General features: G+C 34.8%; 1 protein-coding gene across 1 annotated transcript in view; it reads left to right on the top strand.

Annotated features, from left to right (window-relative positions):
* The window catches only part of LOC105394069 (ras-related protein Rap-2b), a 53,737-nt gene that overhangs the window by 21,675 nt on the left and 14,920 nt on the right, over positions 1-17,142 (top strand). Inside the window, exon 2 of the mRNA XM_038118130.2 lies at positions 3,790-4,222. Within this exon, the coding sequence (XP_037974058.2) occupies positions 3,790-4,222 (433 nt within the window). The remainder of the gene's footprint in view (positions 1-3,789; positions 4,223-17,142) is intronic.

The following is a 17,142-nucleotide window of genomic DNA, read 5'->3' as shown; positions in this document are numbered from 1 at the left end:
ACTTTAATGTATAACTTTTATTTGTACGATAAATACATATTTATAGGTAAGTACATAAAGAAAATAATATAGATAATAATGTTTTTTGGTGTTGGTTAATAAGGGAAGCCCCTCCATACGCTTTGTAGGCCTTGATCACTACACCCGATTGAATCAATATATAAGACTCTAAAATAGATAAATAATAGCAAATATTCAATCGGAGCCCTCGTGGAACACAACCATTGACTTGGACATTCCTCCGACCAACTTATTAATCACTTCCCTTGCTCCTAACCTTATATATTTACATGTTTTATATTTATTTCATGTAAATAAATCAACATGAATACATGTTGCAAAGCTAAAGGGACAGTCATATTTATAATCATAAATTAACTGAAACTAGAATAGTTCAATAATTTACAGTATAGTAACTTTATTAAATCATGAATTTCATAATAGATAAGTATTTGAAAATATAATAATATGACTCTAATTTTGTAGCCAAGTGGGAAGTGATTTAGGTATTATTTTAAAAGATTAAATATTTAATATGAAATAGTGAATATTCTTTGATCTTATTGGAATATAGGATAATTGTTATGAAATAGTGAATATTATATAAACTTATTCAAATATATTATAAATAGTTGTAATAAATATATCCTAGCTAACTTTATTCCTACTATATCCGTGCTATCTTTATTTACATTAGAATTTATTGATTTAACAAGGAAACAAATACTTCTATGGGTAAGAATTTACATAACTTTCTGAAAATATGCAAATTGGACAGAAATCTGATCTACCTTCAAGCCATTTGTATTTATTGAGCAATATAGGACCAGAAATGATTTAGTTTAAGTATCTAGGACCCTTATTTGTGATATCTTGACACTTATTAGAGTAAATTTCTCCGTCAATCAATTCTTTCCCTGCGCTGTTAAACTCAAAGTCAAATAATCTTCTCTGCCATATAGATACTACAATAAATCATCTTTGAAAAGTTTATTTAAGTATGTATCTACTTTATTCTTTGAATAATTACTATAGCATAGATTCTATAGAAGTATTTATTTACCTAATGAAAAATCAATAATTTGAACAAAGAACCATAGAACAAATTTGAAGGTAGGTGTATATTTTTTATTTGATAAGAATTTATTATTTTTGAAGTGAGATCTATTGTCAGGTTTTAGTTATTTGATAATCATCATCATCATCATCACCAGCCCGCTTCTGCCTATTTGTATCTATCCAGAAGTCCCTATTCTAAACTAAAATAAGTTGAACCAAAGCTAAAATAAGGGAATGTGTAATGTGTAGGTTTTTCTCTAGCTAGCTAAATACTGAATGAGCGAGGTAGAAGACCTTTAGTGTACCTATCTAATCCCTATACCAGTGTGATGGAAATTGCAGCCGTGGGTTAGCGTCCTTCAAGAAATAAAATGTATAACTTCTCAATCATATACGAGAGACAAAAAGTAAGTAGAAAGGTGACTTAGCTTCGCACACGGTGTTCCGCCTCGGCTCCACGCGCCTGGTCCTCAAGCTCCCACGGCACCGATCACTCCCTCCATCTGACCGTCTGCTCACCACGGCTGCTCACACAAAAGTGAAAAGTGCCCACGCGCTGCTCGCTTACGTGGATATTATCGTCTACCCACAATTCGTCGATATTAAAATTAAGACTCGTCTACACTCAGAATAATTATCTTGATTATTCTGTGAATCGCAATCGGTACAACAAAGCTTGGCACGAAGTTAGCCGACACCCTGAATGATTTAATAGACAACTTTTCCAAAAATCCCACGGGAAAACCCTTCCAAAGCGCAACAAATCCCTCGGAACATCCAGTCGTAGTTTAAATTCATTATTTGCGAAATAGTTAATGTTTCGGCATCGATGGAACATTACAAAGTGAAATAGGTCTTCAACACTGGCAGTTCCTGTCCATTCCCTAATGTTTCGGAGCCACGACTTCCTTCTAAACATAAGTTGTCAACAAAAACTTTTTAATAGAAATGAGGTTACCTTAGAATTAAAAAAAAAACAAATGAAGTCACCAACAAACATAATAATAATGTACCTAGGTACATTGACAAGGACCATGCCATCGATCACCCTATTACTCCAACAGACGCGACAAGTACCTACGTATTTATTAGTACATGGTACGCGTTGTACGCTAATCGCCTCGATAACGCCCCGCTCACGGCCTCTGCGGTTATTGCGTTTAACGCAACGTACACGTGTTAACGTGGATGTGTGTTTAACGTACATGTGTGCGTAACGAGCGGACGGCCAGCAACAGGCAGTGAAAGAGGCATTTAGCGCTAGGTGCCGTCAAAGTTATGTATTTTTTATGAAATTTCTAATGCCGTGTTGCTGAAAGAATCTTTAAGATAATGCATTCAATCTATGTCTGTCTTATTTTGTCAAAGCAAGGCAGTTAAAGTTGACATTAGCGTTCACTGATAAATATAACCATATAACCCCTCTATTAGATCTAACGTTACTTTTATCCGATAATAATCCACATATTAGATTATTATTGGCCACAAATTTACTAACAAACAGCGTAACTTGCCGAAATACTTGTTGAGTTGATAGAAGCGATCGTGCTTCTATTATGTCAGTAATTTCATAGGTCAGAGGTCAACTTTGTGGATCCTTCACGTTGTAATCGTATTACTTTCTGATCCTATTAACAAGTTAAGTACAAAAGACGAGTTAAATGATAATAACTTTATATACTCATGAGCTATGGAAAAGTTCCATTGAAATATGTAACGTCAATGGAATGTGGAACTTTTTCAATGCTCGTGAGTTATGAGACGATGAAAGTTGTAAGTTTTATGTTCGCCGTGTGTACGTGTGACCCATTTGTCCATCACACACATAACACACACATACACTCACGCCTTGTACTAATGTACTTCCTTGCGGGGTAGGCAGAGGTGCATTGCTGCACCCACTTTTCGCCAAAGCGTTATGTTAGTCCCAATGTAATAGGGGGCGGGCCTATTGCCATTTTACGGGCACATCCAAGACCCGAGAACAAATATCTGTATTTAAACAAATATCTGCCCCAGTCGGGAATCGAACCCGGGACCATCGGCTCAGTAGTCAGGGTCACTAACCACTACGCCATTCGGTCGTCCATCATACATACCTTGTATAACGATTTGTGTAACGATTGACTAACAGAACTGTTAACCTAGGTCCTACGTCCTAGGTCCACTGAATTATGTGGGTCATAAGTCCTGTTAATGTATTTGAATTTCCATGACAGTTGTACCGATTCTTCTTGATTAAAAATATAACTGTTCTAGAAAAAATCGTTTAATGATGTGTCATAAATTGTGGCTCAGTGGCAGCATAAAACAAAATAAAATAACATCCTGGTAATAAAACATTTCGAGCGCGTATTTTTAAGTTTGAAAGTACATTATATTAAGGATTTTTTAATCTGAATATTTGAAAAGTTTTGCGCTTGTTTGCCTCGGGTCAATGAGGTAAGTTCTGGCTAACTTGTGAATGGTAAGCTAATTGGTGGCATACATCCTGTAAGTTTAGGTACTTGAACATTAGTTTCGATTATGTAGGTAGTTATTAGTTAGACCTTATTTGCAACATCAATAAACATAATAATAATAATGATTAATATGTATCAAAATTATTGTTGAGTTGTGTGTTTAACCCACCTCGAACTAACAAATAACTTTACCTACCTCAATACCTTTCTCTTCGCCAAGATATACCAATAACTTCAAACGTTTCACTCAACGCACTCTTGTCCACAGGACCGAAAGGACCGAAGACACGGTATCGAGCAGCGGGAACCTCAACAACACCGCCGTACGACACAAAATCGTGGTCCTCGGCGCGGCGAAAGTTGGCAAATCCTCGCTCATATCACAGTTCCTTTACAACACGTTCTCACCCAAATACAAGAGGACAGTAGAAGAAATGCATCATGGAGACTTCAACGTGGCCGGGGTGCGACTGACGTTGGACATCCTGGATACATCCGGGTCATATGAATTCCCGGCGATGCGTGCGCTGTCGATGTCGTCTGCGGATGCCTTCATCCTGGTGTACGACATCACTGACCCGGATAGCTTCGCGGAGGTGCGCGCGCTCCGGGACCAGATCCACGAGACCAAGGACAGCACGGCCGTGCCCATCGTCGTGGTGGGCAACAAGGTGGACATGGCCGAGACTGGGGATAGAAAAGTAAGTTATTTTGCTATTTTTTTTTTAAAAGGCTTGTACTTGTTGTGTAAAGAGTATCTAAGCTTTGTCACCGTGCGCCGTGGTGAAAGGGTTATGCCTAGTGTCACCATAGTCTGTTAGATCATTTACACCCATGGTAATGTCATCAATTATACGTCATCCTCATATTAAATTCTTGGCAGATGTGTCAAAAGTAATCAACTAATCCATTGTTATAATCTATAACAGAGTATGGTGAAACTGGGCCAGTCAGATTAGCGTCTGTCACTGACTGCCCAAAGGCGCGCCGGTCGTACCTATGTACATAAGTATTTCTGCCTGATCCATACAAATTTCGTTAGTGACAAGCGAGTGACGCAGCTTACGGATATTTAATTCTAACGTTCGGTGGTGATAACCCCACAATTGATACGGCTCTCTCGGGTAGGCTCCTTTCGTGCACCCCCATAACCATTATCTTAGCTTAGAGAGCTAACTTTAATAACATAAAATTATTCTGTATGTACTGTGCATTTGTATATTATATATGTTATGCTAAGCCTCTAGCGAGTAAACCGTGTATTTTAAATAACTTAAAGCTGAAGCAGAAAGATAAACACGTGCTCCACTACTGCCACGTGCCGTAAAAGTGCGGATAAAAAGATAGTGTTTAGAATAGTTCAATTGAAATAAATAAGAAGGTATATATTATAATATTATTATCTTTTTTATTTGTAAAATATATAGATAGTTTAGTTTAAGTACTTTTACACATATTGAAGTATATCATTATAATTAATTAAGATACTAATACCCCCCACGACGTATAATAAGAAGGTTAAGATTAAAAGGTTTTAAAACACCACGATCAGCAGAATATTAAACGTAGATATAGATGTAATAACCACGAATTTATATCATCCAGTATACTGTAAAGGTAAGGTTCTTGTTATTGTATACTTATGACATTTTAAATGAATCCTTATATTTAAACTTAATAGGTGATGCTTTAATTTTCCTACTGGAAAGTTATTATCATCATCATCACGACCCATCACGGTCCCACTGCACGGGTCTCCTTCCAATGAAGGAACGGTTTTAGGCCTAGTCCACCACGCTGGCCTCGTGCGCGTTGGTGGCCTGACAAATTACATTATGGTTTTATTTAACTATTTTTTTTCCAAAGAATACACATACCACAAATATAAGCTGCGTGCGAGTTACACACAAAGCTGTTTTTTATGCGGATTTTTAACAGGCGTAGGAAGCGCAAAAGTTGTTCAACACCTGAGTTACAGTACGACTACACCCTTTCAGCTTACAAAATCCTGACAACGGCGTTTTTCTAACACCCGGTTAAAAGGCCTGTATAAATGACTGTCAACCACAATGCTAAAACTTTTCTATGAAACGTGGCGTCGGCCGGGCAGAAAGCTAAACACTGTTTAGCTATTTTACAAAAATTAGAAAACCGCACATTTTATGATACAATTCTCTTTATTTGCACAAAAGGAAATAAAACAAAAAACAATTTATAAATTCAAAAAAAGAGTACAAAAAGACGGCCTTATTGCTTAAAGCAATCTCAACCAAACAACCTTTGGATAGAAGAGATAATATGAACAATTATTTTGAGGTAGCTGCATTTTGTGTTCCCTGTTTTCATTCGCAGTTGTTCAAAGCTTGGATTTATTTCTATTTGTCGCAACGCCGCTGTAAAACGATACGATTGAACTAAAAACTCCGTGAAAAGGCCAAGAGCGAGATGGCTCAAGTGGGAGTCTGACCTTTTTATTACTTTCACCTGAAAGCTTTCAGCCAAAGCTTTGTCTATTCAGTCGTGTTAATCTCGAATGAACTTGTTATACATTTGTGGAGAAACATCAATAGTAATAGTACCTACCTATATCATTATATTAAAATATAATTTACGATTTAATACTGTGTATGTGTATGGGTTTTTGTATCGCTGTACATTTGTAGGTAAAAAATAAATGATTGATAAAAAAATGATAACGACTAAAAAAAGCTTAAACCAAAAATATAAATGTATGATATTGTTTTTAATATCAATTTATGTAACCATCATTTACGCGCTTAATGTAATCAATGTTAATAGTTTATTTATGTTTATCCGGATTATTATTTTAAAGCTAATAATTTACAACCATACGATAAACTAAACTAAAATTAGCATAGAGTACTTACCAATAAACACAATGGTTCTATTTTTCAAATTAGGTACATTTGGATGATTTGAAATACAACTCATGATTTATGATTTTCTTTTTCACGTAAAAAAATATAAAATATCGTTTTCAGTTCCTAGACGCAACAGCTATAAATAAAAGAAAAAGTCTCTTCCACACCCTCGAGGGCCCTAGCTGCCATCCTTTATTTATGGTACTAAAGGGCCACCACGCAGAGATTTACATCATTATTTTGTGCTCGCTTGGCTTTTGCTCAATTTTTTCTATAGTTACTCACGAGAAATGAAAAAGTTCCAAGTGCCAATTTACTCCTAAACGGAAAAAAACTAGCTTAATGACGCCGTCTGCAATATTGAAGTACATTTACATTTACAGCGCATCAGGATAATACCAACTAAATACTTAAACAGTGTTCAATAATAATAAAAAAAAATAAAAAATTGGGGCTATTTTTTGCGTCTTTTGTTGAGTTTTGTTGACTTTATCATTGCTCACGACTTTATTAACTATGTTGTTTTTTATGTTTTTACTCTTATACACTGCCCCTTTTATTATAAAAATAAACCAAATCATATTAATTTAATCCTGGTTTAAAATCGGTTAAAGCGTTTTTTATTATGCACACCTTATATATATCTAACTTTTTATTTCCAAAGCCCCTAAGGCAGAATGATACTCGCGGGCAAAATAAAGGTAATTCTTCCATAAACTGAAATATTTCCCTCTCGCATCAGTAAGGACCTGGTGACACTCTATTTGACGAAAAACGAAGGTACGGAGCGCTGCTGCGCGAGCCACGACTCTATCTCGTTGTATTAAACGTGCCGATTGCTCGACAGCCCTCGTTCGTTCGTTTTTCGTCAGTATAGAGTGACCCTCCTGGATTTGAACTTGAAGCTCGTGATGATACTTTGGTTTCATGGCTTATGTTTTGTTTTTGCTTTTGTAATGTAACAGTAAAGAATACGGGTGCAACATCGTATGTTTTTCTGTACAGTGCCACAAACTTATCTGTTTCGGTGACAGCTCACATAAATGTGTAATATTTATAATTCAATAATTTCGATTTGAAGTTTGCTCGTATTGTTAATTCGCTCTTGCGGTGTTAATAAACCCATCTAATCTTTTACAATATACATTTCATTTGTAAGTAAAGAGATATGGATCAAATTAGTTCGCTCTTACCGGAATATATAAGTTTGTCGCACTGTACCTTAATGTGTTTTATATTATCATAGACAAAAAAAATGTTTATTAGTCTATGTGGGTGTGTGGACTCAACAGGGGGAGGCTTTCACGCAGCAGTATGACACTATAATGGCTACATAAAAAAGCTTCTGTCATTAATACAGGGTTAGAGACAACGATTAGAGAATTAATGCCAATTTCGCCATTCTCGGTTAGAGCATAACCAGGGAGTAGTAGTTAACTTTTGACATGAATTTAAAATGGAGATTACGTTTAATTTATAAATCAATCCCTGTCGGCACTTACGCTTGAATTATGCATATTCTTTATGTAAAATAAGTATTTTTATTTAATTACCAATTATTTTTTATTTTTCATTATTATAAATATGAATATGTCTAGTAAGATTACGTATTTACTTAGAAATATAATAAATTGTATGCAAAAAAATACAACAGATTACCTACATTAACGTAAAATAACAGTAAAATGATAATTATAAAGCATTCCTTTCCTTGGTTTATTTACATGACAAGGCAGCGGCGGCGCCCACCGCCAGTTTATCAACTGTAATTGCCGCTGTCCCGTCGGAACAGAAGAGGAAAAACCCTGACAAATACGTTTACACACCCTAAGGACACTTTAAAATAATGCTCCTCGTATATGTTGTGTTTATTTATGTTGAGAGTGCATAGAAATTGTAACAATGTAACTTGTATACTTAGATATAATATTTGTATGTACTTTTATGTATTTAACCGTGCAATTATAAATCAAATAATAAATTGCCACGCAACAGGTCTGTGAATATAGCAGCAGAAACTAGCAGCAATTTTTGTATGGCCGAATATGTTTTAAAAAAAGGCAATTGTAGCAGAATTCTGTTAGCACTACATGCTAGAGAATATATCAATGAACTTATAGACATATATCACATTTACCAACGTGCTCCGGGAGATTAATTACGTCACAATTACTTTACGGCGTGGCGTGCGCCTTATAAAGTGCAGCTAGCAGCAGTTACCAGTTTTGCTAAACTGCTAGCTGCGTGTCCTAAGGCGCGGGTGTGTGACGATGACGTCATGTCATCCAAAATCGCTGCTGGCTGGCAGCGATTTTAATAACGCCGAAGTAATTGTAATGTAATTAATCTCCGGGAGCACGCTGTTAAATGTTTTGTATGCCCATAAGTTCATTGCAGTGTCCTCTATCATGTAGTGCTAAGCGTATCGTGTAGAATTGGTATTTTTCTTAATAATTATGAAAAAATAGTCGCCCATATAGGAAAATTTTATGTTAATCAAGTTAAAACTTGATAAGAACTAAATCTACCACTCACCGAGTGTATGTAATGGATAGACGATGGTATATAGATCGTAGCAATAACTACTTTACATACGTACATGGTCAAGGGACTTCAAAATAATGAATTAAATTGTAAGTAACTGAAAAATAGTCAGGCTAGGAAAGAATGTCAAGGAGTTTTTCACTGAATCAATTATCAGTACCGTGGTCTAGTTGGTTATGAGATCTATACGTTTGTCCTTAACAGTCGTTGGTTCGCGACACACCGCGGATCTTTCTTTTGTTTTATGTTATTAGTGTGAAGCGTTTTTCTTTTTGTATTTTATTTATTTTGATAGTGTAAAGCGTTTTTCTTCTTTTATTTTATTTTGATAGTGTGCAGTGTTTTGGGATTTAACGTTTAATGTTTTTGATGGATGTTCGACATGTTAAACTGCTCAACATTAAATTTAATTTTGCTAATGGGTGCAGATAGGAAAATATTATGTTTTGTAAATAAAGTTAAACCTTGATAAGAATAAAAATCAGCAAGCTGGGTGTGTACAAACATAATTATATATTAAGTATAACTTATAGGTGACACATCTCATAAAAGCGCCATCTATATACATTTTAATTAACTATCTTGTACTCTTTAATACATATTGTGTGTAAAATGACGCAGACGCAATGATAATTAGCATTAGGCCTAACCTACGTATTTGATTATGAATTGATGACGCATCATGATGCTATGAACTACTAAGTGTATCAATAAACATCATAAATCAACTATACCGAATGACAACTTACTTTGATCCAGTAGCTAGTTAAAATAATTTTATTTATCAGTGTATGTAAATAAAAGTTACCGAGACAAAATGTTTTTATATTGTTCAAATCCACATTAGAAACTACATCAGCATATTAAATTATTTTTATTTTATTGCGATGAGTGTTGTTGCACGCTACTGACCAACAGATGGCGTTACTGATATCTTAAATGGTGTATTTAGAGATATTTACTTCTCGACGAGAGAGACCAATCTTCAAGGGATTTGAGTTGACGTGCAACCCACCCTAAGTGTAGTCAGAGATATAAGGGTGTATTGCATGATGAATCGAAAGCAAACATATACTTGCACATTCCTTCAACATCCCTCAAATTGTAAGTTGTTAAATTAAACACATTTTATACACATTCACTTTATATTTATTTAAACAACAAATTAATCACAGTTTGTTTATTTAAGTCTCTTTCCTAGAATAACCAAATTACCTAAGTATATGTTCTCTAAAGTCAGATATCCACTGCTGACTAAATCATCTTGGAAAACAACAAAGCTTTAATAAAACTAATAATATTAATGATAAAAGCCTTATTTCCCATATAAGTCTTTGAGTATTCTCATAATCATTCAGTAACAATCAAGTTATTACATAATTAGAACTATTCCTCCTTTTTCTCAAGAGCCTAGAAAAAAGTATATAACTTAGGTACCATGTTGATGCATTTAAAGACATGTTTTTGTTATATTAAGTAGGATTCATTAATGAATTACGATTAGGAATACTATCTACATTTTTCCACAACTCAAGTCCTGCTTCTATGAATGCCATTCATCTGGCATTGTGGGCCTAATTTACAGCAGTTTGTGTATTTCTTGCTGCAGCTACCATTTCCATGGTGTCCGCCTTCTTGCTATCGCATTGTATCTGCTCGCGCTGCAAAACCATCATGTCTCCTTTGGCTTCAGCCTCTGCGCTGGGAGTTCCTGAAATTTTGAAAGATGTTTAATGGATGTAACTATATAGGTATTCTATAATGTACTTTTTAATTTCTATGAATATAGGGGTATGTATCATCATCATCAGCCAATATTCATCCACTGCTGGACATAGGCCCCTCATAGAGGGTATGTATAATTTGTATTTTTAATACTCATGGCGCCCTTTTTTTGACTGGAGTGGGAGTAGGGCTGCAGCTCTCTTCATTCTCAGTAGAATCTGAATAAGGCAAAAATGAATAAAGTTTTTTGTTATCTATACTAAGGCTTATATCTATCCAGTGCCTATAACACTTTTATTCATTAATAATTATACACACTTACACATAATTTCAATTCCGTCGGGCAAAGCACTATTTGTAGCAACAGCATCAGCATTAGTCACAGTGGCAGTGCGGCATTTTCGTCACCAAGGGGAAGCACCCTGTAATTAAAAGGGTAGCACCAAATTATTACCCTATCATTAATAGTCATAGAAAGCAGCCCGCTTTAACAACTTTCTAAAGGCCCCCATTCACGGGCGTACCAATCCAGAGGATTTGTCGCTGGCGACAAGTCCGCGGACAAATCAGCGTGTGAATGGGTGGGTGCGTGCGGCTCGCGGTAGAGAAATAGGTTATGTGCCTTGTGTATAATGCCATAAATAGCTTTGTCAGTAGTAATTCTAAATCAATTCGACATAAGTAAATAAATTTCATATTAGGTACAATACCTTCTGAGTATTGCAATCTTTATATTCAAACCATCTAGGTATATTGATACTTACTTTGGATCTTCTTCTTCTTTTAGTGCCTCTCCACTACTGGAGGTTGGCAGTCAGCTCTGCATACTCCTCTCTATTCTTCGCCAAGCGCATCAGCTGTTCTACGCTGGCCACTCCCGTCCATTCTCTTACGTTACGGAGCCACGACTTTCTCCTTCTGCCCACACGTCTTTTCCCCTCTACCTTGCCCATCACAATGACCTGAAGAAGTCTGTATCGATCGTGTCTGAGCACATGTCCAAGATAGCTTGTCTTCTTCAGTTTTATGGTCAAGGTGAGTTCTCGGGATCTTCCGACGCGTCGCAGAACTTCTTCGTTCGTCACTTTATGGACCCAACTTATCCTCAACATTTTTCTTACTTTGGATACTTAAAAGAAACTTCTTGAGACTTTTTCAATTCAAACAGTTCAGACAATTTCGGCTAAAGTTTTCAACAGAAAAAAGAAAATAGTAACTGTCAAAAGTGACAAGACTTACACACATACATGGTTTTTTTCTTCAACGTTGAATAAAAAAGTCGTTCCTCGATACTTGATAAGATTAATATCGATTTTAAATCCCACAAAATAAGTTGTTGGAATAAATTGGTTTATTGAAATTTTCATTTATTTATTATAATATCGATAAAATTCTCGTACCTATTTATCAATAAAAATAAAACCCAATGATTCGTAAAGAACTGCTTTTATAATCATAAAATGCGATAAAATTAATGGTAGATATTGATTTTTTACGCATGGCAATTTTTATGATGAGATTTCATTTCAACGTGCCTATGCCTGCACCCACATTATCTAACTCGGGTGTCAACTATTCTCGAATACTTGCCGTATAAATCTATGATGGATTTCTAACCGTCTTTTGGTATCGGCTAACTCGGTCATGATCACTAAACGAATAATAGGTAACAGCCGGGCCATTATGTAACTCGGGTGTCAAAGATTCGCGATTACTAACCGTATAAATCTATGATGGGTTTCTAACCATTTTTTGGCATCGGCTATCTCGGTCATGATCACTAAACGAATAATAGGTATGAGATTTATCGATACACTAGACTAGAGGTTGAAAAATTTTTATGAAAATATTCTGTGATTTGGTTAACCGACTAAATGACAACTTCATTTCACTTCAAACTACAAGTACTGAAATTAGGGCTTTTTAATTTGCCGCATTATTTAGTTAGAAATGGCGAATAAATGTTGAAAATAATAAATGTTGACCGCTGACAGTTATGTGTTGATCATAGTTAATTCACTGCGGATGTGTTGATTTTGTGTGTAGGTAGATAGTTGATAAATATCTTGTCAGTCATAATGAATTGATAAATAAGTATAACACACAATCAATAATTGTGTTATTATTTTATTTCAATGGACAACATTTCATTTTTTACCCTATATTTTTATTAGCTATTCGGAAAGTTTGTTAAAAATTAGAGGACCTGTATTTTTTTATTTTTCATGTACATTTATTTTTCCATGTTATATTTAACTTTAAACTTTATTATTTTAAAACCGGAAGTGACGTAGGCATTTTAGGCTCAATTTCGATTTTAGTCCTTTGCCTTAGTCTCGAAAAAAAAACATTAATGACACTGACAACTGACAAGTGACATAAACTTTGTTTACGTGCCAACCAACAAATGGGTCATTTTCAAATGACAAAAAAGTGTGACATTGATATTTCTGATGATAAAAAAATACTTATCATGAAATAATATTTTTACTAAGCATTAAAGTCAAGCATAATTGAATTCATAATATATTACTATTTTAAAATAAATATAATATACCCCAAAATTTTTCAGCTATGTAGGCCGGGGCATGCTCTGGGACATTTATTATACAGGGTGATCGGTAAGTCAATGTATTCCTTCAAATGGGTTATAGACGAAGGCATTTCCAGTCGATTGAACCCCATAATGCATTATCCGAAAGTCAACCATTTCTGAGTTATTTAAGTTTTAAGTTTTTTTAGGTTTTTGCCAAAATGTATGTTTAAAAGCAAAATATTTAAAAAAACTAACCATTTTTTTAATACTTTTTTTATTGTTTTGCATTGGTGACACCTTAGCCAACTAATTATAATCATTAAATGCGGAATACTCAACTTAATTAAGACAAAGTGCTTCAAAATAGTTGAAACATTAAGAAAATGTAGCGAAAGGTGAAAACAAAAATGCTAAATTAAAAAAGAATTTTATCTGAAAATTTTTCAGGCACTACAGCTTAAAAACATATTCAATTTATAAGCTTTAAAATGACATATTCAAATCTAAAGTCGATTAAGGTAACGATAGAATGCTTTTTCGACAGCACAGCATGTGAAATTGTTTAACCGAAAAATTACATCTCCTATAATACCTACTATTCGGTGAAACTTTTCAGCTAAAACATTTGGCACAGTGTTTGAACACGGTGAAGTTAAAACAATCATTATCGGTCAGTGCTACTGGAAAATCATGTTTTCGGCGAATTAACCGTCGTCGAACAGTAGCTTTGGGGAACCGGGTTGTGAAGAATTAATTTGTTTTACCAAACATTACTGAATAATACTTTCGGCTAACGAGTTATCGGACAACCATTATTTCGGTGAAGCAACATTGTCGTCGATCTGTGCTTTTGAGGATCCGTGTTATCGGAGAACAATAATTAGTAAAAGGTTCAGAGCTCTACAAAGTCCAGTTATAAGACATTTTACCTTAAAACTGGAACTAATCTTGTTCGTTTCCCTACTGAGATTTGTCCGCCTATGCAGTTGTTTTTGGCTATATCTTGGAAATACCTTAATCGATTTTAGATTTGAATATGTCATTTTAAAGCTTATAAATTAACTATGTTTTTAAGCTGTAGTGCCTGAAAAATTTTCAGATAAAATTCTTTTTTAATTTAGCATTTTTGTTTTCACCTTTCTTAACATTTTCTTAATGTTTCAACTATTTTGAAGCACTGTGTCTAAATTAAGTTGAATATTCCGCATTTAATGATTATAGTTAGTTGGCTAAGGTGTCATCGATGCAAAACAATAAAAACGTATTAAAAGAATGGTAAATTTTTTAAATATTTTGCTTTTAAACATAAATTTCGGCAAAAACCTAAAAAAAACTTAAAACTTAAATAACCCAGAAATGGTTAACTTTCGGATAGTGCATTATGGGGTTTAATCGACTGGAAATGCCTCCGTCTATAACCCATTTAAAGGAATACATCGACTTAACAGTCACCCTGTATAGCGGGTCATCTCTTAATGCGTACTAACCATTTTATATGATCAATAATAAAAAAAATTCTAAAAGTGTCAGAACAGAATTTATGAAAATGACCCAAATAAACAACAAAACGTCACGATAAAACGTCAACGTCAATTAAAAATGAAAGTGACAGTTATATTTTTTTTTTCATCTATATAGGCTTTGAGCTACAAAATGCATCGCACCTAATGAATGACATCATCAGCACTTTTAGACTATTTTATGAATTTGTCCAAAATGATATATCCTAAAAATTCAAAAATATTTTTTTTGTGGCCTTTAAAGCTAAATCTCGAAATGGTTTTCGATTTATAGCCGCTTAGGTTTTTTGAAATGTTGTCCATAGATATTACCTTCACTGTATAGCAAGTACTTACATGTAAACTAAATTATCTAAAAACATATAAGTAGTTGTCTTGATCACGTAGACTAGCTGGATTTCCGACATATAGGTAGGTGACCGGTACCTAAAGGAAGATGAAGGACAACATTTTATTCCGCTCCTATAAGGAGACATAAATCCAGCTATGGACTATGAATATTATGATGAATGATGATAGATTCCATGATGCACTTGGGTACCGAGACTACCGAGATATATTTTTATGAAGTACCACATAAGTGCATAATTAACTAACTACTTACCTATATTAATTTCAAATTCACATATGAATGCATTACCTAAATAAAAAAGTTTTATTATGTTCATAATTTTCATAGAAAATTCCCTTAGAATAATAATAGTCTCGCGCTAAGCTAGGAGAAAATCGTTTCAAATTTCACATTACGAATGCACGAGCCACTATATACTTATGAATTCTGGGTTTAGTCTCATAAAATTCACATTTGGACATAATATGAGCAATTTAATTCTTTATTTAAAAGCTACTGTTTACTAGTTGCCCAAGACAAGACAGTTGGGCCACCCAAATTTGTACTTATGATTCCAACTATCCAATACAAAATACCAATCTCGGGTTTCGATGAAATATTCGCATAATATATATAATTTTAACAAGATGGCGGCCGGTGGGGATTGAAGTCTATACCCATGATGACGTCATTATTGGCAACCAACCGGACTTAGGGTAACGTAACGTACCTAGGGACATTTTCGACTACCCCAACTTTGAATGAAGCTATCGCAGCGTACAACTAAGATATGAATGTGAAATTTTCTTTATTCGGTAGGATATATAATCTATTATCACTGGTATTTGTGCTAAAGCTTTAGTGTGGCCAGTTTTTATTATATTAAGATAAAAGTAAAAATGCTTGTTTTGACCCAAGGTACGTTACACGTTTGTACCTTGGGACACTGTTTCCTATAGCTTTGTACTATGGAAAATGCAAACTTCTAAATAACGCCTTATATCTCTGTTCTTATTGATTTACTGCATCTCTCTTCTGTCTAGTTTCACTCTGGCACTAATAAGAACAGAGATATAAGGCGTTATTTAGATGTTTGCATTTTCCATAGTACAAATCCATAGGAAACAGTGTCCCAAGGTACAAATTTAATCGTGTCCCAAGGTACAAAAAAGCAATATTTAACCAAAATTTAAATATCTTTATTTTTAATTAATAGGAATCTTTCAGATAATTGCCATGTCATAAAATTAAATAACTGAAAAGTTATACGTGACATCCATGTCTTTATTTTGAGCATGCCTCAATGAGATAAAGCAACACAAAAAACTATACAAAAGCTACTTTTGACTCCAAAAAACTTCATTTTGTCTTCACCACACACTCGATGCTGGTATGATCACGAGACTCACTAGTTTTGCCAAGCGAGTAAAATACTATGCCTAGGGTAGAATTTTAATGTGTTTATTTAGCCGGTTTTTAAAATACAATCAATGTCCCGAGGTACAAGCGTCCCAAGGTACGTTACGTTACCCTACATAATGCGAATAGTATCAAAATTTGCTTTTTGACAGTCTGCTTACGGTGAAAAGAGTTATCAACGACATACATAATGACCATGCTGATGTACCTACTTTAAAATAAATACTTACGGTTCTATTCTAGTTAAGTAGGTATGTTAATGAAGGAACCTATTAATTTATAGGTAGGTAGGTATGTGAGTACTATTGAAAGTAGGGATGAGCTGAATATTTTTTCACGAAATTGCTGAACTTCGGTACTTACGTAGGTCATATTATAATTAAAACAAAATCAAACATATATTACTTTTCACTCTCTTACTGTCAAATTTCTCGAAATCAAATAGGTAGGAAGCTCAGACCAACTACAAAGTAGGTAGGTAGGTATTTCGGCAAAATACATTGTCTGCGCGGCGGCGCGGCGCGGTGGTGGCGGCGGCGGCGGCGGCGGCGGCGGCGCGCGATAGCCACGCAGCCCACGCACACATAGTCAGGCTCACTTACACAACGATAGCGCGGTAACCGAGTTAAAAAGAGACGGCCACAGAGTATGAGCGGGACAAAGC

The sequence above is a fragment of the Plutella xylostella genome, chromosome 10 (assembly GCF_932276165.1).
Source record: "Plutella xylostella chromosome 10, ilPluXylo3.1, whole genome shotgun sequence".
In the NCBI taxonomy this organism is placed as follows: Eukaryota; Metazoa; Arthropoda; class Insecta; order Lepidoptera; family Plutellidae; genus Plutella; species Plutella xylostella.
Note: the sequence above shows the minus strand (reverse complement) of the source record. Positions and strands in the feature narration are given on the sequence as shown.